General features: G+C 42.1%; 2 protein-coding genes across 2 annotated transcripts; one reads left to right on the top strand and one right to left on the bottom strand.

Annotated features, from left to right (window-relative positions):
- The first annotated feature begins 1,177 nt into the window (after positions 1 to 1,177).
- vkorc1l1 (vitamin K epoxide reductase complex, subunit 1-like 1) lies at positions 1,178 to 6,499 on the top strand. The gene is made up of 3 exons (XM_079171539.1): positions 1,178 to 1,429; positions 3,940 to 4,049; positions 6,070 to 6,499. The coding sequence occupies exons 1-3, from the start codon at positions 1,206 to 1,208 to the stop codon at positions 6,294 to 6,296; spliced, it is 561 nt and encodes a 186-aa protein (XP_079027665.1). The 5' UTR covers positions 1,178 to 1,205; the 3' UTR covers positions 6,297 to 6,499.
- A 6,582-nt stretch (positions 6,500 to 13,081) lies between these two features.
- Positions 13,082 to 22,662, bottom strand: gusb (glucuronidase, beta). The gene is made up of 12 exons (XM_079171007.1): positions 22,383 to 22,662; positions 21,110 to 21,295; positions 20,756 to 20,937; positions 19,503 to 19,645; positions 19,164 to 19,351; positions 18,515 to 18,667; positions 18,139 to 18,317; positions 17,512 to 17,658; positions 16,918 to 17,002; positions 15,397 to 15,573; positions 15,129 to 15,264; positions 13,082 to 13,937 (listed from the first exon to the last, which is right to left on the bottom strand). Exons 1-12 carry the CDS (start codon positions 22,599 to 22,601, stop codon positions 13,786 to 13,788), a joined length of 1,947 nt encoding a protein of 648 aa, XP_079027133.1. The 5' UTR covers positions 22,602 to 22,662; the 3' UTR covers positions 13,082 to 13,785.
- Between the last annotated feature and the right edge of the window lie 4,814 nt (positions 22,663 to 27,476).

Genomic DNA, 27,476 nt, shown 5'->3' on the forward strand with positions numbered 1-27,476 from the left:
GGGATTAATCAGCTCGCTGCCCTCGTCTGCAGGATGTTTTTAGTTGTGTAAATATACAAGTACATATCCATGGTTGTTTTTTTCTATCACAAAGGCCGATTCTCTAGTAAATAATAGACAAATATTTCAACAAATACAAAAACACAACTTTCAGACATTGTTACCTGCAAACACCGAAAGTCATCAAGACAAGATTTTGGTTCTCCTGCGTTTTATTTCGCTGTTGTGAAATTTTTCTGCTATCTTCCTCTCGTGGCCGGCAGGGCAATGGCGGTTTGTGTTCAGCTCGATTTCTCGCTTGGATCTCCCTTTTCCGCAAGCATGGCACGAGTATTCAAGCAGATTATAATAATCATATTGATCGTAATACGTTTCCTCGAAAGAAACGAATCTTTCCATGTCTGTCGCCATTATGGAGACGGAGTGCAGCGGCTTTGTACCAGACGAGTCTCTGAGCTTGTCAACAGATGAGGTCACTCTTTGTTTATATACAGGTAGTCACGTGATCCCGGCTGTGCCACTTTTTGACTTATGGAAATATGGACGGTATGCTTTAATACATATTTCCTGCTGGTTATTTGGAAATATAGATTTTTTTTATTGTTTGTTCTACATTTATTTTTTTACTTTTATTTCAGCATGGTTGTCTTTATTTACCATGTTGGATTGAATCTTTTTTTGTGTGTTTTTAGTTTAGTTTTTCTGCTTCGTATTTTAAACACATGTTATATGCACGTATGGCAAACTAAACATTCATATCGAATCAATGTTGGAAATCAAAATAGCTGTAATAACAATGTGACAAACGGGCAGGTAAGTACCTTTCGGGACCCTCAAGACTGCAATGTGTTTGTGATATGGCAATAAATAAATATCCAAGGAATAGTTATAGTCATAAATTACACTGCACATAGTGTGGTTATTCTCTCTGGTATATATGTATCGGAGTTAATGCACACACCATGCGGAACACATTCCACTCAACTGTTACTCTTATATGAGAAAATAATTAACACTGTGCTTTGTTAGAAACCTATGCATGAACTAATTTGCATGCATATTAGATGATCGAAATGTGTCCGCATAGATAGAAAGTCGGGCTTATGTATGTTTTTGTTCCTCGGCGCAGCGGCCCGCCCCTCACGGTGTGGCACGTCCTGACGCTTTTCCACGTCGCAGTCCTGTCTCAGGCGAACTCGCTGCGTATGTATGCGTGTCTCCAGCTAGGCCAGAGAGTGATGGCGGCGCCCGTCCTGAGAGTGTCCACCCCTCGGTGGGAAAGAATAGCTAGGCTCCTCGTTTGCCTGTTGGGCATCCTGTTGTCTCTATATGCCTTTCACGTCGAGAGGGAAAAGGCTCGGGATCCGAGTTTTAAGGCCATGTGCGACGTCAGCAGCTCCATCAGCTGTTCGAAAGTGTTCAGCTCAAGGTAATTTGAATTCAGCAAAGAGCGCTCAATGAAGCCGCTATTGTGCCAACCTGGGAAGGGCTGCGCGGTTCAAACTGTCAGATGCTCTCAGCTAGCATTCGCCGGCTGCCCGCTAACGCTCAGGCTAACTGAGGACTGTAACTGCCGGCGTGCCGCGAGCCGGCTGTTAGCTAAATAACCCGAATGGAACAAGTAAACTTTTAGCTTCTCATTTAGTAAAGCACATCATTAGCCATCTAGCTCGATGAAGCTAACTTTGCTAACCGTTAGCAAACGCAACCCATTTGATAACGTTCTACGTTACTTCTTAGCCAGTAACAGCTAGCTGTCAACAGGGAGCCGTCAGCATTGCTGTTCATTCAATCAATCAGTCGATAAGTTGCTGTTGGGCTAGCTAATGCTAAGCGGTCGTAAAGGATGCTCTGTGTTGATGAAAGGGTAACACATCTGTAACACCAACTTTAGCACAAAAGTTGACGATAGCTCGTTCACACCAACGTTGTTGTTACATGTGTGTCTTTGCTGGACGAGTCCATTCATTCCGCGGACCATACTAGCATTGTTGGTGGTTAGCTGGCTTAATTTGGACAATTCGGGGTAACTTTTTAACCTTGTAGCTAGCGCTCCCGTTAGCTGTCACACTGCTGTCATTAGCTGCCATGCTAACGTCAGTCAGTCCAGGGGGTTAAACCCTAACGTTACACCTCAGCAGAGGAACAGTGCACCGATTCGCCGCAGAGGTCAGAGGAAGGGATTGTACCAACGTGGGCTACCTTAGAGTGTCAGTGCTGCCGACCGTCACACAGTGACACCACATAGCTACATTGTGAGAGAAACACAGTTAAACGCGCTGCTAGAGTTGTACTTCAGCTAACTCCATGTGTCCGCCAGACTCATGTCTCAGTTGGTTTACTCACAAAGACTTGAGTTTGCAAGCGATCGATCGTTAAACTCCCCTTTACACTCTTAAGATGACGGTTCTATATATTCTGTTAAGTTGTCGTAGTAGCTTGACTGTGGGAAACAATGAATGACTCAAGTGAACCCCACCTAGTCAGTCCTGTTGAAGGAGACTCTTTGCAGGCCTTGTGAACAAATGCTCATAGCATGGCTGGAATGTCACCTGTCTAGGACCTGTAAGATGAGTGAGCCAAGTCTGAGTATTAGAGACAGTCTCGCCTTGATCAACTTACATAAACTGTGAACAATCAGTTCTTCTGACTGAATGTGTTCACGAATAATGAAGTAATGAAGAATCGTAGTCCAAACAAGCGGAACCATCTAATCTCTACTGTCATCAAGGTCTATGACGTGAATACCCTGTATTTGTGTGATGCAGGTTATTGTACTGTATTTATGTTGTATGTTATTGTGTATGGTAAATTAAATGAGATTGACGAACACATTTCACACTAAGAGATGCATGCTATAAAAAAGAGATTTTAAAATGGTGAAATACTTGCACAGAGACTTTAAAACTTGCATTATCCTCAACTTTTGAATAGCATTCTTGCAAAATATTTTAAAGCCCGGTGTTTAGAAGTGGACTACTGCCCACCTTGGTTCTTTGGGCATGTGTTTGTGCTAAATAAGAAGATTTTAAATGGGGTCTGAGTTATTTAAGCAGCCTCTTATCCCCATGCTCCTGCTGTATAGCCTCAGATGAGACATGAAAAAACACAAGAATATTCATACTGAATTTATTCTGATGTCCACCAAAACATGATATAATAAAGAATAACTGGTATATGATTGAGTGATATACCTATACAGTTGCATGTAAAAGAGATGAGTGTATATGTACCCAAGTCAGCAGGACACTACAGAGCAGACTCAGACTGTGTGAAAAAAGTATATGAAAAATATCTTTACTTGTTGAGTAAGTTGAACATTCCCGTTGAGTGGAACTCGTACTGCTTTAAATAGCCTGAGCATAATGACCGCACTGCTATTTTATCTTTTGTTGTGCTGGATGTTGTGGTTTTCATGGAAATAAATCCATCAGTACATAAAAATAACGACGGCACAAAAGCTTTAGTTTGACTACGGCACGAACGGGAACGAGAGCGAACGTGTTGCACAGGTGTAAAGTTGGTATTGCCAGCGTCTGGCCAGTTCTTATAGAGTTCTTAGAATCGGACAAACTTAGTGATTGTTGCCTTTTTAAGATTTCTCCTTAAATGCACTGAAAAGATGAGTCGGACAACGCCAGCCATGATGGTGGTAGTCATGTCGATATCCATTGTGCTAAAGAAACCTTTTAGCTTTGCAGCATTTTTTTTTCTCCTAAAAAAAAGTCCAGATTGGTTTAGTCAATTCATTGATTAGTTGAACAACAGAAAATGAATCGTCGGCGATCGTTTCGGACTGTTAGTCGGACAAAATGACTTTTTTTCTTTTTGTTTGACTCATTTGGTTTTGACAGACTTCAGCTGTTGAGTTTGTCACATTCTGTACTCCTGAAGTAAAGTTGTAACTGCCTTCTTTGCCGATGTCTTGGTGCGGTTTAGGTGGGGTCGAGGATTTGGACTCCTGGGCTCAATTTTTGGAAATGACAGCGCACTGAACCAACCCAACAGTGTCTACGGGATCGCCTTTTATGCCTCTCAGCTGCTACTAGGTAAGATGTCCCTTTATTCACGTCATCTGTTGGTGTTGCAAATTCAGGTGACAAATCTCCCTAGCCATTGCGTTCGTAACTAGCGCCGACTCAACACTTTGCCTTCCTCTGTCATTGCTGTATTTGCCAAAATTGCCTCACATGACCCTGACACACTGACATCATATTTAGTGGCCATGTGTAAATATAATATAATCTAGTTACAGGCGGCTCATATTTGTTGAAGCTCACCTGATCTGCGATCGATATTTTCCGTTTGTTTGGACTTAATTCTAATTCATTACTGCAGACCGTGGGCTCATTTATTTGTGTTTATCCCAGTGTAATTTGGCACTAAATACTTTTCCTCATGTGTGACTTGTTTTAACTCAGTCATGCTGGTTTGCCCGCCCTTGCCGGGCCACCTGGCGCTGGCATGGAACAAGAGGTCCTTTTAGCCACAGCAGTTACCACTCATTTGACTGACACAATAGCAGCCCAGTTAAGCCAAACCGCCACAGCGGGTCAAGATTTCCATATTAAAGGCGAGACCACGCCGTCTCAGAAGTTTTATTATTCTTATGGCCCTTGGACCGTTCAATATGTGCTAGCAGGGATGACTCAAGAATCTGCATATTCAAAGTTTAACCTCTGATTAATGCCAGTGTGCAGCATCTGAATACTGTCAAAAACAGGACTGTACTGTACACTCGCACGTTGAAACTAATGCTACAGTTGTGCCTTTTCCCATTATGGATAATTTCTTTTGGATAATCAAGTTAATTGAGAAACTATATATGGATAAACAAACGGATTAACCACCAATGATGTTTGATTTGTCTGTTATTTAATTTACCGGATTATCCAAATACAAAGTGCTTCATCCAAATCATGCAGAAATTGTATAAGTGATATGTCCATAACATTGATTTGTGCTCATTGATTTGTGACATACATGTCATGGAAAAATCTCTTGACAACTGGTACATTTATTTCACCTCATGGTATATATAGTCCACCCCAAGAACAGAACATGTTGTACTACCTGCCTCTACAACTTCATTAATGTCTGGTAGTGATTGGTGGTACCACCTGTTTAACATGGTGGAAGTAGCGCTCAGATCTTTTACTTAAGTAAAAGCAATTCCACAGTGTAGAAATACTGTTCAGTAAAAGTACAGAAGTACTGAAAGTAAAAGTACTCATAACGCAGAAATGGCACATTTCAGAATACAATGCAGTACAATGAATTATATGTTACAGCTGATAAAGGTGAGACTCATTTGAACTACTTGATTGACTGCTGGCTAGTTGAATCTAATAATAATAATAATAATATACCATTTATTCGTTGCAAAGTAACGAGGAAGTAAAGCTTTAGAATAAATGAAGTGAAGTAAAAAGTACAGTTCTTGCCTCTGAATCGTCGTGAAGTAGAAATAAAAAGTAGCAGAAAATACAATTACTCAATTAAAGTACAAGTACCTCAAACTTATATTTAGGTTCAGTACTTGAGTTCTTATTTACGTGTTATCACTGGACCTTACAGCATTGTCAGGATTTCATATTCTATGATTAGTAATCGTGTAAAAACCCTGATTGTAGTTAAACACTTGTTATATTAAATCAAACACTTGTTAACGCCTCTCTGTGAGGTCACAACGAGCCCTTCCAGCCCTCACACGTGCAGCGTACTCGTGCTTTTAGAGCCGTCACTCAGCGTGACTCACTGCCAGAAACTGTTCCGGCGTTAGGTGTGGAACAGCCAAATAGTGACGAACCCTAATGAAATATCAAGAGCGCAAACTTAGAAAGCCTTAGAACTGTGACCGCACACCTCATGTGACACCAGAATAATATGACCAGTGTTTAAGCAGCATGTCATCACGAGGAGGCTGCTTACATAAATAGAGAACTGTCTGAGGCTGAACGCTAAAGAGCAGACTCATCAGGTTATTTGTGTGTTCTAAGGTTGCCTTTTTTTTTTTTCTTCTCTTCTACGGTGATTTGCCTAAGCTTTAGTTTGTGTTTCTCGCCGTAGGAATGACTGTGAGTGCAATGGCCGCCCTTATTCTCATGACGACATCCATCTTGTCGGTGGTGGGTTCGCTCTACCTGGGCTACATCCTCTACTTTGTCCTAAAGGACTTCTGCATCATCTGCATCACCACATACGCGCTGAACTTCATTCTCTTTATTCTCAACTACAAGCGACTGGTTTACTTGAACGAGGCCTGGAAGCAGCAGCTTCAGGCCAAGCAGGACTAAGCTGTCGAGAGCCGCAAGACAAGTGCGACAAACAAACAAACAAAAGAAAAAAAGAAATGTGACCTCTGAACATTTGACTTGCCACCAGGAGACCTTGCTTCCAAACAATGTTTATTCTGCTGTGTGTTTAAAAAAAAAAAAAAAAAAAAAGAAAAGAAAAGAAAAGAAAAAACAAAGAAAAAGAAGAAATTTAACTTAAATGTTGGGCCGGACATCTCAATGTTGCAAACACGGAAGGAGTTGTAAGTGAAAGATGATTTCTCTTTTCATTTCTTTTTCCTTGTTTGACATTGTACTCACTTAAGGAAGGGGCTGGCTGTGTGCGCGTGTTTGTGTGTGTGTGTGTGTGTGCGTGTGTGTGCGTGTGAGGGGGGGGGAAACACATCGACCCGAGCAAGCGGAGGCAGAAGGCCACGATGCCGAACGATGGAGGACGGCTCTCTTGTGAACAAAAAGGATCGCAGAACGGAAGAAAACGGGACATTAAAGGGGTTTACTTGAAACGGTTAGAAAAGGTCCGATTGCTGCACAGCGGATCTGCACTAAAAACTCCGAACCGAATAATGTGTCCCAAAATAATAAAAAAAAAACACTCATTAGGTTATCCTACAGTTTGCAGATAAGGTTCTAGCGTGAGGGGAGGGGTGGTGGGAGGTTAGGGGGGGGGGGACAAAAGGATTAACATTTATACAGAATAGTTTGTTTTCATGTTTACACTTTGTAGTACGTTTCTTTTATGAAGAGGACCACTAAAAATCAACACGGGACAATGTGAGAAAAATTGTGTGTAGATCAGTCCGACTGTTTGTTTCGCTATTCTGTAAATAGCTGCTGAGCAATATTCCAGGCTAGATTGTGATTTAGTGTTGACACAAACCTTTACGGACAAAAATGAAGAAAAACACAACAACACACCAACAAAACAGGAGAGAACATCAGTAAATTGGGAACCAAAAAAAAAAAAGCGATAAAGGTCACTTGTCAGGTGGAGGAGTCTGAAGATGAGCTCGGGACGTCCTCCGACCCCAAATCCTGGTCAGGCATGCAGTTCAGTGTTGTGTGGATTTCTTTGTTGCAAGTGGTTGTCGTTTCATCTGAAGCCACCGACACAAGTCTTTTAAACAGAACTTTGGGTTCTTCTCACCATGTTTGCATAAAGGCACCCTCACTTTCTTTTTCTTTCTTTCTCTTTTTGGTTATTATGTGAAAAGCATTCCTGACCTCCACACAAGTGGGATCCATAATGAATGATGTGCCTAAAGGAGTGTTGAGGTGAATTACCTTAATTTCTTTTCTTTCTTTTTTTTTACGTTTCGGTTGGGGGTTAGGGTGGGGGGTGTAATGTTATGTTGTTAACACCAGGTCTGCTCGTTGTTTTTTGTCACAGGTCCAAGGCTTTATTTTTATGATCACAGTTTTGTAAGTTAAGATACCAGTGAAGTGTTTCTCCCTCCCGAATAGTCTCACGAGGTAGCGACGGCTGCTACACTGTGATTGTCTGCTGAAGTGTAGAGTGGCAGAGGCATCTCCTATCTTACTGTTTCAATGTGTTAATGCTCATCTGGCTTTTGTTCACTGTCCAGCCTGTATACATGTGATGTCAATTGAACGGTGACGGTGATCTTGCCAAGCTGAGTTACGGTTCATTTTGCAGGATGTGAACAAAACGCGTAATGCTTGATGTTGGCAGAGGCGTAACGGGGGTGTTAAGATTCCGTACGACAAAAGAAAAGCAGAACGTTAAGCCATATGCAGAGTTTGTGGGATCTTCAGATCCAGTAGGAAAGACATCCGGGTCGCTGACGGGTTTCTAACATGAACCGCTGCCGACACCGAGGCTTTTCATGAAGTGGTTCATCTCTAACATAGCAAGGTTTGTACAGTCCCAGTATGGGGGGGGGGGGGGGAAGCAACCACTGCTGGTAGTGGCGTTGCTGGAGATCCACAGTATTGCCAGTTCAGTCCAGCACTAAGTGACAGAGTCGGACCATCAAGAAATCCACTGATTTGAAGCACCCTACCCGTCGGATGCATGGTACACTATCTCCTCGCTTTAAGCATATGTTGGACGTCGGACAATCTTACACTCACAGATCCAGAACAGTCGTAGTAATAACTGTACCAATGTGATTCATCTGTGGTGTTAAACCGGCTTGTTAATAGTTCCCATTACTGCTAGTCTCCGCGCCCACTGACAGTTTTTTGTGGAGTGAGGGTTGTTGAAGTATTGATGATCGCAACTGCCAGGAAAGTAATCTCAGTGACACATTTCCTGTGAAGTCATCGCTCGTCTATGAAAATGGAAATTGAGGAGGTACCACCTCCCCAGGATATGATCAAGTGAAATTGTTGTCTGTTCATTCATGTTGTAACCCATTTACTTCTAATCATATAGAGGCTGTTACATTATTGTTGCCCATTTTCCAAAGCATAATAGTGTTTTCCTACACACCAGGCAGACTTCACTATGTGATGGGCTACACTTTAAGAGATGCTTCCAGCACTTAATCCTTCACAGTGAAGCTCTATATACTGTTCACCATGTCAATGTTTGTCCTTTGGGTCCCAGTATAACTGATTTAATGTGATGCAGTTTGGCATTGAGTCTACACCTCAGTCATCCTCTGATGGATAACCCAACTTAAAGGAGTACTCCACCATTTTAGCATGCACTCTAATAACATTTATTCAAAATTGATGCAGCAAAACCAAGAAATATCTTTTATTTATTCCATGCCTTCTTCTTCCTCCTTGTCAAAACCCGGGGCCTATATTACCCACGATACAACTCGACCACCAGGTTTGGTATGCTAGTAGCGGCTAACGTAGCAAACCTAACACACTAGGCCTTGAGACTCCCCAACACCCGTGAATGTGTACATTCTGTGGAGTGCCCCTTTAAACACATTTCATTCTCTTTGAAAGTTGATTATTCTCATGCCGTACAGAAAAGAGTGGGAACCAACAGCTGCCTGGAAGAGATAGTCATTCAAACAATAGTTTGCTTTGGAAAATGGTCAACAGTTCTGCTACATTGACACACGATTGGTAGTAAACTGGCCAAAAACATGCACGCACCAATACAGTCCTCCAAAGGATGATTCAAATGTTTGCATCATGTTTCAGCAAGTCATCTTTAAGATCTTCCGTATACAGTATTGCCTTGTCGGGCTTACATCAGGTTCTGTTTCATCTCGACTCAGAAAAAGATTGACAACAGCACTGTTTAGTCTTTTGTCTGTGAAAGCCTGTGCACTCGCATGTAAGACAAGTCTCCTATGGATTCACTTGCACAAGTCAAACTGACATAACTTGCTGGTTTTTGCGGCAACGGCTATGGGTCCCGTGAGTACCAGCGACCATAGAACTGACAAGTGCACAGGAGGTATCATTCCGTTCATGATTCCAGTCATTTGCAGGCCTGTCACACTCGTCGTGTGCAGTTACTTTAAAAGAAATGGGTGAGGAATTTGGATGTCGAGTCAAAAGTTAAAAATCTTTGGCTGGTAAACACATGTTGTGTGACGATTTAATGTCAAAAGAAGGTCAAAACGATCGATACTGCATTCTCAAGAATATTCATTTAGGCCCTGAGGTATAACTGCCATGTTAGTTGCATCACCAATGCCAACAAAAGTGCCTTCTGTTTGATCACTAGGCCTTGAGCCAAAGACGGGCAACAGTAATAGCCTTGTAAAATGAAGAATGGTAACCGTAACGGGCACGAATGCTTGCTTTCCTTAAAATGTAATCTGATAAATTGGTAATTCCCAAAGAGTTGATATCCAGTATCGGTACATTGATCCATTCGGAGATTGCCAGACAAAATGCCCTGTTAAATCAATGGTCATCCCCTTTTTCCTTCCTGAACTCCACTCTATAATTATCTTTATTTTGTCTAACTAGGACATGTTTGTTAGCTAAGAATACACTCTGTTTAAACTACATGATTGTAATGTTCTTTTTTTCATCCCTAATTATGCCCTTTAGCTGTATAGACTGTTAACATTCTGGGTTTTTTTTAGTAATAATTGAAATAAAAAGTTGAGAGGTTGGGGGGGGGGGGGGGGGGGCTAGGAATCCATGTGTCAGCATAAAATGTTTATTAAATTTCTTTGTGGAGGAAAACTTACTGGGTTTGCTTCTGTATTGCCAAATATGTTTTAAAATGCTGTATTTTCTTACATGGAAAAGTGTTACATGAATGGTAGGAGGGTGCAAAAAAAAAAAAGAATCTGTTCAAATCCATCTTACCTTAAGGGAAAACTGTGGTTGACATGAGAACATTTTTAATTGTGTCATTGTCATGTGGAAATGATCTACCATTAAAACATTCCCTCTGAAACGACCGCTTATTTTAAGTCATTTGAATGAATGAGACACTGTTACACGTATAGTAACAGACTGAACAAGAAGCGGGTTCACTAATGAATGTAATCATTTTGTTACTGTGACATTAAAGGATTAGTGCACGATTTATTTATCTCGGAATAATAGTCAGGTTTTGAACATTGAAACCTCCTGTTTATACTGGCCATTAAAGATCCCTTCCTATTGTGCTCCCAATGGAGGAGAGTGTTTGACAAAATCCACAGCTCCTTTGTGTAAAACTATTCCAAAGTTTATCTAATGTTACAAAAATCAAGTGAGTGTTTGTAGTAGTAAATGTCCTCTTTGTGTCACTGTCCCTCTATCACAGCCCAGCCAGGAGAAACAAAGTGAATTCTGTACCCGTAACCTTGGAAGACGATTTTATCAGTGTGTATATATTGCTGAAGCCTCATTAACTTCACATAAACTGTTGAATATATTTTGGCACAGAACGAGGGCTGGGGATGTTGTGAGGGAACAGGAGGCCCCTTTAAGCTCATTCTAAGAAGTCTTATCAAATGTATCTTCTCTGGCAATTGTTAGGTTTTAGCACTTTGAGTATCATGCTTTATGTTTAAAGGTGAAACATTTACTGATGTTACATTTTTCTGAAAGCTAAACCATAAATTAAATAAGGGCCTTCATTTAATTGGATGCAATAAAATGCTATTGAATGCCAACCTTAGGTGACATATGATATTAAATATCAACATCCCTCCTGCTGATGAGAGCTTGTCCAGAAAGCTGCAGCTCGTCTGGTGTTCGATCGCCCCGAGTTCTCCCACACAACTTCCCTTCTCCGTTCTCTACACTGGCTCCCTGTAAGAGCTCGCATCCAGTTCAAGACTCTGGTGCTAGCCTACAGGGCAGTGAAAGGAACAGCTCCTTCCTATCTCCAGGCCATGGTCGAGCCCTACACCCCCGCCCGACCACTTCGCTCTGCTGCCTCGGGGCGATTGGTTCCCCCGTTGCTCAGAGGCCCCCGCAGCCGATCGACCCGGCCACGGCTGTTCTCTGTCCTGGCCCCACAGTGGTGGAATGAACTCCCCACTGACGTCAGGACAGCAGAGTCAGTTAGTTTGTTGCACTTATTGTATTCGTCTTAGTTTGTTTCTGTACTTTTGCTCTGGTTTATGCTCTTAGATCAGGGGTCTCAAACTAATTTTCACTCTGGGCCACATCAGCATCATGGTTGCCCACAAAGGGCCGGTTGTAAATGTAACTACTCCTAACATCTTGGTAAATAACTGTCTCTGCATTTGATTATTGTTTATTCAAGAGTAAAAATATTGTACATGCAGTTATATAAATGTAAAAATAAATTTAAGCACATTTGTTATTATAACTTAAATCCTTTTAATTTAGGGTTAAGAAACCCACATTACTCTATCAAACATTTAAAGAAAATAGCAAAGGCAAATATCAAACAAGTTATTACAGTAACTTTGTTCAATGCTTAAAATCCTTTCAAGGGTGCATTTGCACAATCCTACCTGAAGTATTTCATGTGTTGTAGAGCCACGTTTAGTAGTCTTCAATGTACTCACAATACATTTCCATTTCAAATGTAGGGTAACCTATGAAGTGCTGCTTCTATGACTGTTTACGTATCATAATTTTGACTATGGGGATATTTTTATTATCAAGTCTAACTTAATTTTTATTTTTTAATTTAACTTTTTTTAAACTTTTTTTTTTTTTTAGCTGGCCGATTCGTGGGCCACATAAAATGACGTGGCGGGCCGGATTTGTTTGAGACCCCTGTCTTAGATGCTTGTTTAGCAAAAAGGAGATGTACTTATGACTTCTGGTGACTAGTAGTTCTCTTGAATACACTTATTGTAAGTTGCTTTGGATAAAAGCGTCTGCTAAATGACGAATGTAATAATGTGTCTGAACTGCTGTGTCACCGTGACTAGAAAAAGTCTCTTTATTAATCAGCGCTGATACAGAGTCAGTACAGTAGATTAGTCGTTTCAGGAAAGGTGTTGAAACCACGGTATCTGGTGACGCATTCATCTCCAGTTGTGCAACAGCGATTGTGTAAATGGAAACTATCCAAATCCAAAAAGCATTAAAGGGCTATTTACAAAATCTCTACACCATCTTGTATGCATGTACAGTACTGCTGCTGGTAGCCGCTGTACGTTGGAAATAAACCTAAAGCGGGGCCTTAATATTTGTTCAGCTGTACAAGGAGGTCAGTCATGTGATGAGGGTGCATGCAGAGTCACTGATAGTTCTGAAGCTGTATTGCAGTCATCATGTCACTTAACCCTTTAGCTGTATGTTGTTTTTGAAAGCATTCAGTCACAGTGACTTAGAGAATCAACAGTAACACGGCAAAGTAGACTTCAATGTGTTCTACAAACATACAAAAGTAACATTAGGAAGGCTTTGGGAAACAAACATAATACAGTTTGCATATTGAAGACATGTTTTGTCTTTATTAGCTTGATTCATATCCACATTTCTCTTTTTCATGTATAAAAATAAAACACTTATGATTGGATTCAGCATTGCAATTCACATTAACAATACATGTATTAAGCACTTAGCTGAAACAAGCTCAGAAATGACGGCGGCTTCCAACAAAGTTGTTCTATCAAACTGCCAAAACACTATTTTATGCATTTATTTAAGAAACCCAAACACATGGTGAAAAGGAGAATAGAGGAGAAGCTCCCTTCCTTTACTGTTTGTAATGTGGTGTGCCTTCTCTGAACTCATATCACCTGACTGGAAGAAAGGTCAAAGCTAACCGGGGATGAAGGATTTCGACCGTGACCCTTCTATGATAGCAGTGGAAAGCCCTGACACACATGAATATGTATCAGAAAATCCTGTAACAACTAAATAAAGTGTTACACAGTCAGTCACGAGTATCCTAAGAAAACAATATCACCAACATAATTATCATTAAAGCTGGAAGAAACGTTCTATAAGGTTGGTGGTTTAGTTCAAAACTGCAGACCATAAGAGAAGCGGAGCTGAATGTCATGGTGGTTTGAACGTTAAACCAACTAAACTGCCTCAAGGAACTGACAGCATTTTACCAGCATGTTTTCCATTAAGGCAAAGAGCTGACATGGGATCGGAGCCTGTCCTGGACCGGGTGTCAGAGTGAGCAGGGGTACTTGGTCCAAGGAGGTAGTCGGCCCGTTTCATTGGCCAGTCTCCAGTACCTCTCCTTCAGGATGAATGCTGCTGCTTTGGGCTGCCTCTGCCTGCTGAAAACACCCTTCTTGTTCCCCACGACACGCATGATCCCTGCAGACACGAGACGGATCAACAAGAACCTCGTCATGCTCGTCAGGCCCAACAACAAGAGGAACCTTTAGAAATGTTACGCAACATAAGAAACCTTATTAACCCTGCATGATTCTAACAATATTAGGTTATTGATCATCAGTTCAGTTCATAGTGTTTTTTCGTATTTTCTATAAATCATAGAGGATGTCGGAGTGAATCTGGGGTAGGAAGGTCTGGACAGGATTTAGACAGTCTCTTCAATTTCAGCATTAAACTACTGCTCCGCTCACACATAGGAGCTGACAGGGCTGTTTTTAATAGAGTTATATACAGGAACGAACACCAATCACAAAAAGATCTGATCTAGATCCTGTGGACCAGCTCGAGACTAGGGCTGCAACGAATCAGTTTTATTATTGATTATTTCTTTATTAATCCATATAAAATATCAGAAAATGGTAAAAGAAAGCACAATTTCCCAAAAAACTAAATGATATCTTCAAATCTTTTGTTTTATCTGACCAACATATTAAATCCAAAGGAAATATGTATTTCACTATCATAATTCATATTTGAGAAGCTGGAACGAGACAATGTTTTTCTTAAAAATGACTCAGTAATGAATCTAAAGCTGCAATTAAGTTTCTTTTTTTTTTTAAATCGATGAATCTAACAAATAATTTTTCGATTAATTTATCAATAATTTTCTAAATTGGTTGATTAATCGTTTGTTTAACTTACCAATAAATAATAACCATAACTTCTAACTAATCTTTCATTCTTTTATTCAAGTATAATATTGTACTAATACAAAATGATATATAATATATTACACTGTAGTATAATATATTACTCGAAAATCATACAATAATATTACAGTATTGTATCTTTACAGCGTGACATAATGTAAATCTTTTAGTTGTATAGGTCTCTATGCGCATAAACAAACTATCAATAACTTGCAACGGCGCTGGAAAGTAGAGTTGATAAATCAGATTTTTAGCATTCCGGGAGCCACCGCAATGAACGTGAACGGTGCATTCCATGCAAACCGGCGTATTCACGTAATCAACTATGTGTTGTTCCATGTGTCACGGAGAGAAACAAATATCTGAATAAACTCAGGACACTAACAGGAGCGGAGTATCAGCTGGGAGAAATGACAACCGTTGTGGTTTTACAGGTCGCCGTGTTCTCCGGCTGCCGTACCTTGTGAAGTCATGAAGTCAGCAAAGTTCCAGATGAGTTCACCTATGACGTACTGCTTCCTCTTCTGGTCGAACACGTTGTGGTAGCTCTGCAGGACTACCTTCTGGTACTCTTCAGTAAACATCACGGGTGGATCCTGCAGAGAGAAAAGACAGCCTTCTTACCACAAACATGCTAAGACCGATGTGGGCGGGCTGAGGTTTAGAATACTACAATTTCTGGGGCATTACAGTCAGACAGTTGGATGTGTATGGGTAAGAGTCCTCACACTGTGAAGCCCCGGCACCGTATCTGCTCCATATTCGCTCTGGATGATGGGTTTCTGGTACTTTCCGTACCAGTTCTCAAACTGAGTGTTGAGCTGGATGGGGATGACCTCCAGGTGGCCCGGATCGTGGTACCAGGAGAAGTAACTGTTTACGCAGATGACGTCCACATAGGGAGCCTAGAGACGAGAGGAAAGACTGAATATGACTCGCAGAGAGACTCTTCAACACGCCCACGACATGCCTGTTGTTCAACACAGTTCTCCATGAGCCTAAATTGTAAATGAATGCTGTGATGATTGTAGATCAACGCATCTTTTCATAATGAAGCAACAGATTTTCTACTAGTAGTAATGACCAGTATTCCCATAACACTAAAGTGGATGTTTTTCACTATGGAGTGGGTAGCTTTCTCACTTTTGGCCATGATAGAGTGCAGCAGCAACTGCTCACAGGTTATTGGCCCTGAGGTAAATGAATAGTGTCTGAAGGTGGTCAGAGACTAAGCTACCAAGTACAGCCTGATATTCCTCACAGAAAAGGAATGCGAGGCGGGTCAACAACATAGTTTGACTTCGGGTCAACAAGCTAAGAAGCTCAGCAGGAAAGCTCGACTCGTACTCCCTTTTTTTTGTTAACAGGCCTGAATGTTAAAAGCAACTGAATGGAGTTTTTAAGCGGTTATGAAACAGTCCATGAAACAGAACCATCAGCGACAAGATTGGTCATTTCTATTTAGTTGTTTTATTTCGCCTGAGTAATATGTTAGCCACATAAAAAAGGAAGCAGCTGCAGATTTTCTTCTTTAGAGATTTTTATATTTGACATTATATTTAATGGCTGGTACTGGGGAAGGATCAGCAAATAATTTAGCAACAATTAACATCAGAATCCGACGACAGTTGTAGGGTTATTTGTTTACGCTCCCTGCACTGACAATCAAATCTGATCAAACCCCACCCACACAGTCCCAATTATGTAGATCACTGTATTATAGTTTCCTGATGAATAATATCTGACCTTAAAATGTGAGTTTTTAGTATCACGCACACGTTCTGCTAACAGGTAGTTTTTGTAGTTCAAACGACTGTAAAGCGTAGCGTAGCACCAGACTGTAAAGCAGCGGTTTGCTGCTCTCACTTGGTCGTCAGTTTAAAGTGTGTTTCACCTCTGACCACAGCACGCATCGCTGATGGGAGCGGTTGACATGAGCTACACATCTACATCACTGCAGCAAAGTGAGTGTTTAAGGACCAGTGTGCAGGATTTAGGGGGCTCTATTGGCAGTATAATATTCATATCTATGTTTTCATTCGTGTCAATCTGAGAATCACTGTGTTAGAATGAGCCCTTGATGTCTACATAGGAAACGGGTCCTCTTAACCGGCCTTTTGCATTTTTTACATTACCCGTCTACATTTTTTCTTCAGATATTGACACCACTTGCATCAATACAAATATTTACTGCTAATGTGTTGAATAATAAACATTCTTTGCAGGTCTTCACTGTTGATAAAACTCACCCCTTTATCCCTGGCATAGTTACTGTCTGTGACAAAAGTGACGGGCCGGGTTGGATCCAGATCTTTGGTATGTTTTATCAAGGTCCTGCAGGAAACAAAGGCACCCGTCCGTGTTTACATTCTTTTTTTAAGATTACAGTGTTATATAATCGCAACAACGTCCCTGTGCTAACCTAACTTCAGTGTGACAAAGCACGTCTGTGCGTGTACTCCACATTTCCCCCATACTGCTTTACTTGATGGGAACTGTGGTACCTGGGCAGGTAGAGTAGTACTTCCTGAAGCCTCAGGCTGTTACTGAGCTCCAGCTGTTTGTGTTCAGGGCAGGTTCACGATTACTCTCACTGCATTCCACGTATCAGAGTAAAGGGATTGGCTGTGACTGAATAACAAACCAGTATCTCGCATTCAAAAAGTTTAAAGCTTCACACTTTTTAAAGGTTTGGGCATCTCCATCCTGGTAGCCCAGTTCTTGTTCCCATCTTTATCAAATGAAGCTAAAAATGCCCAAAAAGAAACATCTTAAAAACTCACTGCAAAGTGAATGATCTTGCATCCAAAAAGGTCAGTTTGTGTAGGACGACCAGCACTCACTTGAAATAGAAGTCAGCAGGGGGCATCTCTGCAGCCGGCTCATTGGCTACTGACCACATGACCACAGAGGCGTGGTTCTTGTCCCGACGTACTAGCTCGTCCATGACGACCAGGTGATGGGCCAGGGAGGCGTTTCCGAAGCTGCGACTACATCGGCAAGGCACAAATAACACAGAGATGACGTTTTTGGAAAAGCTAGACTTGATACACAGATCTGCCCGTCATTTCAGGTTACCCGGTGTTAAACCAGCCCACAAGACAAAGCACTCCATCAACATCTGTATGCAAAAACAGTGAGGACAGGTCGAATTGTATTTGTGACCCGACATGATTAGTTACTTTTAGAACTCCTATTAGACTGTGTGCAGACATTCATATCCATTGGAAGTCGGTGTGTCAACGCGGCGTAAGAGTGTTGCACAATCTTAACAGGGTGAGGTTTCTTGCATGTGCAGTATATCTTTGTTGATGTTAACAGCCGTCGGGAGGTTTTACATAAATGGACAGCACACTCTCCTCTGTTCCTGTCCTCATACACTGTGATGATGTTGCCCACTGTGAACCCTCAAACACACCTAAAAGGTCGCAGCAACGTGACCTTTAGGTGCGTTTCATCATGACACTTACATGTCTTTGATGCCCACGCCCGGGCACTCATCTATCACCACGATGCCGTGGCGGTCACACATCTGCAAGATCTCCTCTGCGTAGGGGTAGTGGCTGGTGCGGAATGAGTTGGCCCCCAACCATTTCAACAAGTTAAAGTCCTTCACAATGAGGGGCCAGTCCAACCCTTTACCTCGAATCTACAACACAAAGTAAACAGAGGAAGTCAGGATGGGATTATCGGACTGGATCAACTTTTTCTACTAAATTTCCGGTCTATTTTCAGGAGTGTAAAGACTGTCTGTGGGTGTTAGCTTGCATTCCAACACATATGCTGCTTCAAAAGGTAAAAGACAGTCTTTTGGTAAAGGTCTTGCTTCCCTCTAGTGGTACTCACGTCCGAGTCCTCGTGTTTGTTGACGCCATGGAAGTAGAAGGGCTTGTTGTTGATGAGGAACTGGGTGCTGGTGACGTTGACTGTGCGGATACCAACTGGTAGAGTGTACACATCCTCGTACACAGATCTCTCATCGGATGCCATTAGGCGAACCTAGATGTTAAAATGCAAATGTCAGAGACATCCGTTTCAGAAGACGTTGCAAATAGAAGAGGTTTCGCTGAATACCCAACAACCACAGCGGGTTGGGGAGTCCATTCAAAGTGCTGCAAATATCAGGTGAAGAAGAAAAGTGATGGAGCAGAATCACAGGAACAAGAAAGAGAGTTCACAGTACACGATGCTACAATTTTCATTCAACATTTTGACTTGTCATAGTGGGAAATAATGCGTTTCTATTGACATTAACGCATTGACGCTCTGTGCTATTTCCTATCCCTACTATACTACTACGACCAGCAAAATGTCTGCTATTAAATGATTATTGTATTATAAAACACAAACTTCTCCTCCTCCTAAGCTTGAACACAAGGTGCATTAAACAATGTTCACCCTCATAATGGCCGACTATAATCAATAACATATTATTCTTTCACAAATCTAGCGGCAACGCTCATGTGACCCGCACCTCAAAGAAACGTTGTCTTACCTCCATAGAGTAAAGGTAACCTGGGTTCTCATGCATCAAGTACGGCCACCACAAATTGACATCCGTCACTTTGAGGACTCCAGACGGCCCGCTGGAGGAGGCCACACAGCGGCCATCTTTGTCCATCAAAGTGACCTTCAGGGAGGCTGAGGCGGCATCTTGGACGGACACCTTGTAATTGACGAGGCCTGAAATGAAGGGACGACAACACTCTGAACTACGTCACATGACTACTCTTCGGTAGTTTACAACAATCACACGTAGCTTCTTTGAGCAGTTTACTCTCAAATGATTTGAAATCAATTAGTCGTTTTATTATAATCACATGCACTCATTTACCAGTGTTATCCAAGAAGTCCGTCACCACGGTGATGTCATCCACATAAGCTTTAGGAGTAGTATACAGCAATACAGGGCGATGGATGCCGGCATAGTTGAAGAAATCAAAGTAGATGTTTTGCACAAAGTATCCATCGGGGTACCTGTTGAGCAGTTACATTTTCCTCATTATCCGAACTGACTAGCAACATTACACCTATTTTAATCCCGCCCAAATACGACAGCAAACTAGAAAAGGCTACATTCTCAGAAAAACTGCTATGTTTCTACAGTAGCCCAGAGCGGACAAACCAAACACTGACTCTAGGAGCTGAAATGTCATTTGAAGTGTCACTGCTGAGTGTGAGGAGTGGAAGCATGAAGACGACAGAACTTGAACTGTAAGTGCTCAACAGCAACTGAATTTTCTTACGATTTGTCACAGTTGAAGTCGAAGTAAAACTGATGAAAGCAGTTGAAGGGTCAGTACAGGAGTAATGATGTAACCATGTTAAAATATGTTACTGGCCAAATAAACATAAAATATTTACTGCAATTTCTCAAAACGTAAAAAAAAAAATATATAAAAGATGTTTTTGAAAGTGAAAGTGCTGTGATCTGTTGCAAGTTCAAATTACTTGTCTAGCTTGAAAAACGTGTAGGTTTGAACATTCTGCTCATTAATTCACGATATAAAAACAAGGGAATTAGTATTTTAAAATACGACTTTAAACATGTGAATCGAAGCAAATCAAAGTTAGTTTTATGGAGCCATTATTGTGGAAAAACTATTTGCAAATGTGTGTTGAGAGTTGTGTAACTGCAGCTCAATCTGTGTTTGCGTTAGCGGATTTGTAAATGTGTAAAAGAATCTCTAGATGCGTACTGAGATTTGTGAACGTGTATTCAGAATCGTATTTCCAGCTCATGGAGCAAAATACACCTCAGCCAATAGTATCCATGTACACATTTACAGATGTGTCCACACAATTACAGATCTATGTACACATTTACAAATCATTGGCAGATTCCCGTACACATCCACAAATCTCAGTAAGCATTTCGAGATTTATTTACACATTAACAAATCTGCTAACGCAAACACAGATTGAGATTCGCTTACACAACTCTCCACACACATTTGCAAATAGTTTTGCTACGATAATGGCCCCATGTAGTTTTACATCTGTGAAGTCAGCATGCAAAAAAAAAAAAATGTTGGTGTTCGTTTTAGTCAGTGTTTCACTTTAAAATAAAAAAAAGATTGAGTTTACTTGGTGCGGTCATTCATGTGCTGGATGGTTCCTGGTGGAAGAGTGTCCAGAGACAGAGTGTTGTTGACAGCGATGGTGATCCTGCACGGCTGAGTTGGGTCCTTGCGGATTACAGCGCCTATCTCAGCCTCAAAAGGAAGATGGCCACCTTTATGCTCCGTCACTTTCACCCCGTTCACCCACTGCAACGGGTAGAGACAACGAAAACACATTAGCTTGACCACATTATTGCAACAGGTGGATAATGTAAAAGGGATGGGTGTCATACTTTAAAAACGGCAAGAAGTGAAGCAGATTACTTTTATGTTTTTAACTCTGCCCGGAGTGGAGAGGGAAGGTACGTGTGATACTCACCACGACTGAATAATAGTGAGCACTTCCCACTCTGAGCACAACTCTGGTTCCTTCGTCGGCGATCCAGCGGGCAGGCACCACAACCTCTCTCTCATACCAAACCCAGCCAATGAAATCTCTCAGTGCGGGGTCCTGGGTGATGTCATTGTAGCTGGCAGGAACTGGCATGTCGATCACTGGGCCAGTCTACGGAAAATAAAGCATCACTGACAGGCGATAATGTAGTTCTTACAGTGGATCTGCTGTACTCAGTGGTGAGTTTGTAGTTACGGGGATGACTATAATCAGGAAAAATAATAATAATATCATGATAAGGGAGCTGATAATGGTATTTTCCTTGATGGTTTTGCTCCTATGGCAATGGTTGGGTCCCAAACTGGGGGTCAGGACCCCACAAGATAAATCTGAGGGATCACAAGATGGTTAACGGAGACAAAGTTAAAATACATTTCTGTTACAATTATGTTTATTTCTTGGACTTTTCTCTGGGGTTTTGTCTTCTGTAAAGCTGGATATTTACAATCTCAGAAGAAAATAAATAAATAACCCTTCTGCTCACAAGAAATGTCCACACTAAGGCCTTAACCTGTGATGAGGGGGGTTATTGCTCTTTGTTGTTATGTTGTTCATTCTGTACACATCACATCTATTGCACTTCTGTCCATCCTGATAGAGGGATCCCTCCTCTGTTGCTCTCCCACAGGTCTCTCCCTCTTTTCTCCCCATTAAAGGTTTTTTTGGGGGAGTTTTTCCTGTTCCAATGTGAGGGTCCCGGGACAAGAGGCTGCCGCATGTGTACAGATTGTAAAGCCCTCTGAGGCAAATTTGTAATTTGTGATTTTGGGCTATACAAAAATAAATTGAATTGGTATTATATGAGTATGTTTCAATGGGCTATATGAACTTGAGAGTGTGCCTGTGAAACAGATATAAAGTTGGACATATTATGGTTACATATTATAATTACTTTAACTAACAATTTAAATTTCCAGTACTATCCACTAAGGGGCTGATAGTAAGCATTCTTCTCCAGTGGTAACACTATAACATGTTATGGGCATTCAGTGTGTCACTGTGATACTCAGCTGTAAGTTTCTGCAGACTTGTACTTTGTGTTTTGCACCCCCTATGGAGTGCTAAGTAGATGTACAGTAGTATTACGTGTTTTTGAGCTACATGTATATATTCTGTTTTATTTTACTTCCTTTGTCAAAACAAACACAGTGAGCTGCTTTACGTTGCCAGCGCTGCTGTTAGCTTCTGTCGTGCTCACCTCTGCAAGGCGACTTTTGTACCATGCCCTCTCGAAGCCCTGGTTCCTGTTTGAGGACCCGTCAGCCCTGAAGTTCCACAGCCCGTTCAGCTCCTTCACCTCTCGGGAGGAAGACTCCCGGGGGAAGAGCATGCCGGCGTCCAGCAGACATGCCGCTTCAAACGAGGCAAACAGGCACAACACGCGGAACACGCCGCCGAGCCTTTCGGGTCTGGGCATCCTGAGCAACTTCTCAAAAATCCCACCTCGTAAAGCAGCTCCGCGGTCCTCTTTGCTGATTCGGTCACGTGGTTTGTACCGAAGTCACGTGACCGCAGAGCTGCTTTCTCGCGTTACCTTCATTTACGGTCGGGACATTTTTGACTGAAAGGTGAGCAGAACGTCGTTTAACGTCATCATACACCATCCAAGAACAAAGAAACAACCGATGCAAAAATGTTTTTAGGTCCAACCAAATCATGAATATATTGTATAACATGTTCAGTATTTACTTTATTGTTCAATATTTGATTCTACTCAAAGGACATCATTTAAGATGAAACGTGAAGGCAGCTTCGTACGTCTCCATCAAACTAAAAGCCCTGTCCTGGCTGGCTCATATACAATAATCTACAACACGAGGAAACCTAATACTTTATTCAAAAACCACACGGCACTGGTTCTAAATCAACATACCCGGATGCAACATTGAACAGATTACACTGGATGGCGCCAGACGCTCGTACATTAAAGTGAACAGCAGCGCGACACGGAAGCATCAGCTCACTGGATTTGTTAAACGGTCCAACAAAGACCACATTTTCTTTCAGCACATGGACGGATTTATCTACAATGGCGAAAAAGGACTTTTGAGCTCCTTCTGATACTCATGGCAATTCGGTCAGACACAAATGTATTCAGGAATGTGCACCTTTCCCACATTTAAATGACCACAAACCTACTAACATTCATTGAACATGTGTCTGTGGTCACCCCTCCATGATTGGTGCTAAGTCTCAACTGATCTGGGAGGATATTTGGGGATTTAGGGAGTATATGCAGGCTACTGCAAAACTATTAAAAACTATCCACCTCTCCACAAACTTTGTGACAGTAATACTAACCTCTTTATGTTATCATGTTTAATTTGTTTTGATCAGTTTCAGGTTGTATACTGTAAAATCACAAACCCCTGGTGGCGTTGGGGTGTAGCCTTCGCTCACCATGAACTGACCATGAACTGTGACTTCCCTGGTTGCTTTGTTGCTTGTCATTCCTCATCTGTGTCTTTCGGTCCTCTCTCTACTGTCAAATTGCAAACATCAGCATCAAATGTGGAAAAGTAACCTTTAAAAACACATTGGGTTTCATAAGGATAAACGGCCTTTTGGGAGTGTAAAAATATTTTCACTGCAAGTATTATTGTCAGTTTTCTTAGTGACCCAATGTGGTTGAATCATGAGGGAGAAACTGGCACTTGACTGTGCATTGCAAGGGTATTTGGAGAGAGCGGTGTGCCATGATCTTAGAGTAGCATTTGTGGAATGAGGGTTAAGTTCAGAACTCTGAGAACTGATTATTAATAAATACATGACAGTTGTATTGGATTTATTTTTTTATTTTAGTCTGACATGGGAAAAAAGCTGTAAATGCATAAATATTTTTAGAGGAAGTATTTGTCAAAACTTTTCAATTTAGAAAGTTTTCTGTTTTGTTCCTTGTGTTGATACGTTCAAAGGTGTGTTATCTATAATTATTCTTCAATTGTTCAAAGGGGACATGGGTAAACAAATGCCACATGTTGTAAATAACACCATTTACTGGTGGGCTTGCAGTTATTGTTGGAATGCTTAACAGCATTCCAACAATAACAATAACAATAATCTTTTTTTAATTGGATATCTATGGAGAAAATCTTCAAATCCTCTTAAACTTCTTCAACTTTCAAAGCCTTCTTCTTTCTCATACTTTCAGCTACAGACACCATAGTTAAACATTTCAACTAGAAGGGTTTTCAGCAGTGCAGTTTAAATGCTTTCAGGCTACAACATTTTTCAGACAGGTAGTCTCCCATTTCTGTATTTTCATCAATTTGTAATCTTTAAACTTTTTGAATTATTAAGCTTTTTGCAATTCTTTTTTTTAATTGGATATCTATTTTCAGCAATGTTTTTGCAATTCATTTCAGCGTTCAGCATTCCAATGCATTTTCAGCAGGAAATGCATTTTCTAGTTGATGTTTGTACCAAGTCATGCACTGTTGATATATATCTTTAAAATATATAATATATATACAAAATATAGAAAAGTGGAATAATGTGTTGAAAAATGTGTGATATGAAGTTAAACCTACAACTGTTTAGTTCAGCTTTAGTATCAATAATTATTTCTCACTTTGTACTGAATCAAAACGAGACGTTTTATATTATGAATGATCACTGTCGGTGAAGTATGAGGACTGGCTTGGTTTGTTGTAACAACTGAAGGTTTTACTTTAAATGATAATAATTGATATTTCTAAGTTTGCAGAAGTTGTGATCTTTATCTATGTTAAACCTTTAGCATTCCTCATTTAAACTAATAATAACAGAAAGCTGCTGGCAAACTGCAAAACAAATAATAAAAATGAGAAAAGTGTCTGATGAGAAAAAAAAAAATCCCACAAATCCACTGAGATCTCAAATATGAAGTAATCTGTTTGATGCTAATTGTTGTGGACTCAAATGATCTGATCTGATGACGGCAGAGATTGATGGACTTTATTTAACTTTGAGAAGCGCAGGAGTTGGTGGTGAACGTGGAGGATGAGGAGGAGGAGGAAGAGGCATCTCTGATGCTCAGATCTTGCAGAAGGAATTCATCTGTTGGGTCTTGAGGTGAGGCGTAGGTGTAGATGGAAGCTGCTGGTCGCTGGCGAAGGCTGCAGGATGGAACTGGAAGAGGATGAAGGTGGAGCAGGAGTCTGGAGATGTTTACCAGAATCGACAGTTGGAGGCCAGGGCTGTAGACTGCTGGAGGAGGCTGTAGGTGGAGGTTCTAGCTGCAGCTGTCTGCCAGAATTTAGGATACAGTTGACTGCCAGCAACCTGCAGGTGGAGGCGGCAAATGCAGGTTGCTGGCAGAGGCTTAGGATACAGTTGACTGACAGCAACCTGCAGGTGGAGGCGGCAAATGTAGGTTGCTGGCAGAGGCCTTAGATGAATGTTTGACCTAAGCTGTCAGTCGGAATCTGCAGGCGGAGGCAGCACATGCAGGTTGCTGGCAGAGGCTGTAGGTGGAGGTCTAGGTTACAACTCTGCCAGAATGTGCAGTTGGAGGAGGCTGCAGATTCCGGAAGGCTGCAACGTGAACTTTAGGTGGAGGCCGAAGGCAGAGATTTAGGATACAGTTGACTGCCAGCAACCTGCAGGTGTAGGCAGCAAATCTAGGTTGCTGGCAGAGGCTGTAGGTGGAGGTTTGACCTCAGCTGTCGACCAGAATCTGCAGGCGGAGGTTGCTGAAAGAGGCTGAAGGTGGAGGTTTGACTTCAGCTGTCGACCAGAATCTGCAGGCGGAGGCTGCACGTGCAGATTGCTGAAAGAGGCTGTCGGTGGAGGTTTGACTTCAGCTGTCGACCAGAATCTGCAGGCGGAGGCAGCAAGTGCAGGTTGCTGAAAGAGGCTGAAGGTGGAGGTTTAGGTTGCAGCTTTCTACCAGAATGTGCAGGTGGAGGAGGCTGTAGATTTTGGCAGAAAAAGCTGCAACCTGATCCTTAGGTGGAGGCGGAGGCTTTGGTTGCTGGAGGAGGCTAGAGATGGAAGTTAAGGTTACAACTGTCTGCCAGAATCTGCAGGTGGAGAAGGCAAATGCAGGTTGCTGGCAGAGGCTTTATGTGGAGGTTCTAGTTGCAGCTTTCTACCAGAATGTGCAGTTGGAGGCGGCTGCAGATTCCGGAAGGCTGCAACATGAACTTTAGGTGGAGGCGGTAGGCAGAGATTTAGGATACAGTTGACTGCCACCAACCTGCAGGTGGAGGCGGAGGCTTTGGTTGCTGGAGGAGGCTAGAGATGGAAGTTAAGGTTACAACTGTCTGCTGTAGGTGGAGGTTTGACCTCAGCTGTCGATCAGAATCTGCAGGCGGAGGCTGGCACGTGCAGGTTGCTGAAAGAGGCTGAAGGTGGAGGTTTGACTTCAGCTGTCGACCAGAATCTGCAGGCGGAGGCTGCACGTGCAGGTTGCTGAAAGAGGCTGTCGGTGGAGGTTTGACTTCAGCTGTCGACCAGAATCTGCAGGCGGAGGCGGCAAGTGCAGGTTGCTGAAAGAGGCTGAAGGTGGAGGTTTAGGTTACAACTGTCTGCCAGAATCTGCAAGTGGAGAAGGAAAATGTAGGTTGCTGGCAGAGGCTTTAGATGGAGAGTTAGGTTACAACTGTCTGCCAGAATGTGCAGGTGGAGGAGGCTGTAGATTCTGGCAGAAAAAGCTGCAACCTGATCCTTAGGTGGAGGCGGAGGCTTTGGTTGCTGGAGGAGGCTAGAGATGGAAGTTAAGGTTACAACTGTCTGCCAGAATCTGCAGGTGGAGAAGGCAAATGCAGGTTGCTGGCAGAGGCTTTAGGTGGAGGTTCTAGTTGCAGCTTTCTACCAGAATGTGCAGTTAGAGGCGGCTGCAGGTTCCGGAAGGCTGCAACATGAACTTTAGGTGGAGGCAGTAGGCAGAGATTTAGGATACAGTTGACTGCCAGCAACCTACAGGTGTAGGCAGCAAATGTAGGTTGCTGGCAGAGGCTGTAGGTGGAGGTTTGACCTCAGCTGTCGACCAGAATCTGCAGGCGGAGGCTGGCACGTGCAGGTTGCTGGCAAAGGCTGTAGGTGGAGGTCTAGGTTACAACTCTGCCAGAATGTGCAGTGTGAAGAGGCTGCAGATTCCGGAAGGCTGCAACATGAACTTTAGGTGGAGGCCCAAGGCAGAGATTTAGGATACAGTTGACTGCCAGCAACCTGCAGGTGGAGGCGGCAAATGTAGGTTGCTGGCAGAGGCTTTAGATGGAGATGTAGGTTACAACTGTCTGCCAGAATGTGCAGGTGGAGGAGGCTGTAGATTCTGGCAGAAAAAGCTGCAACCTGATCCTTAGGTGGA

This window comes from Pholis gunnellus (assembly GCF_910591455.1).
Source record: "Pholis gunnellus genome assembly, chromosome: 13".
NCBI classification, from domain to species: domain Eukaryota; kingdom Metazoa; phylum Chordata; class Actinopteri; order Perciformes; family Pholidae; genus Pholis; species Pholis gunnellus.

Coding starts and splice junctions, on each gene's coding strand:
- gusb (XM_079171007.1), bottom strand. CDS start 22,601: ATGCCCAGACCCGAAAGGCTCGGCGGCGTGTTCCGCGTGTTGTGCCTG. Junction 19,352..19,502: donor GGACTTCTTGGATAACACTG/GTAAATGAGTGC, acceptor CCTTCATTTCAG/GCCTCGTCAATTACAAGGTG. Junction 13,938..15,128: donor TGACTTCATGACTTCACAAG/GTACGGCAGCCG, acceptor TCGTGTCTGCAG/GGATCATGCGTGTCGTGGGG.
- vkorc1l1 (XM_079171539.1), top strand. CDS start 1,206: ATGTATGCGTGTCTCCAGCTAGGCCAGAGAGTGATGGCGGCGCCCGTC. Junction 1,430..3,939: donor TCGAAAGTGTTCAGCTCAAG/GTAATTTGAATT, acceptor GGTGCGGTTTAG/GTGGGGTCGAGGATTTGGAC. Junction 4,050..6,069: donor TGCCTCTCAGCTGCTACTAG/GTAAGATGTCCC, acceptor TTCTCGCCGTAG/GAATGACTGTGAGTGCAATG.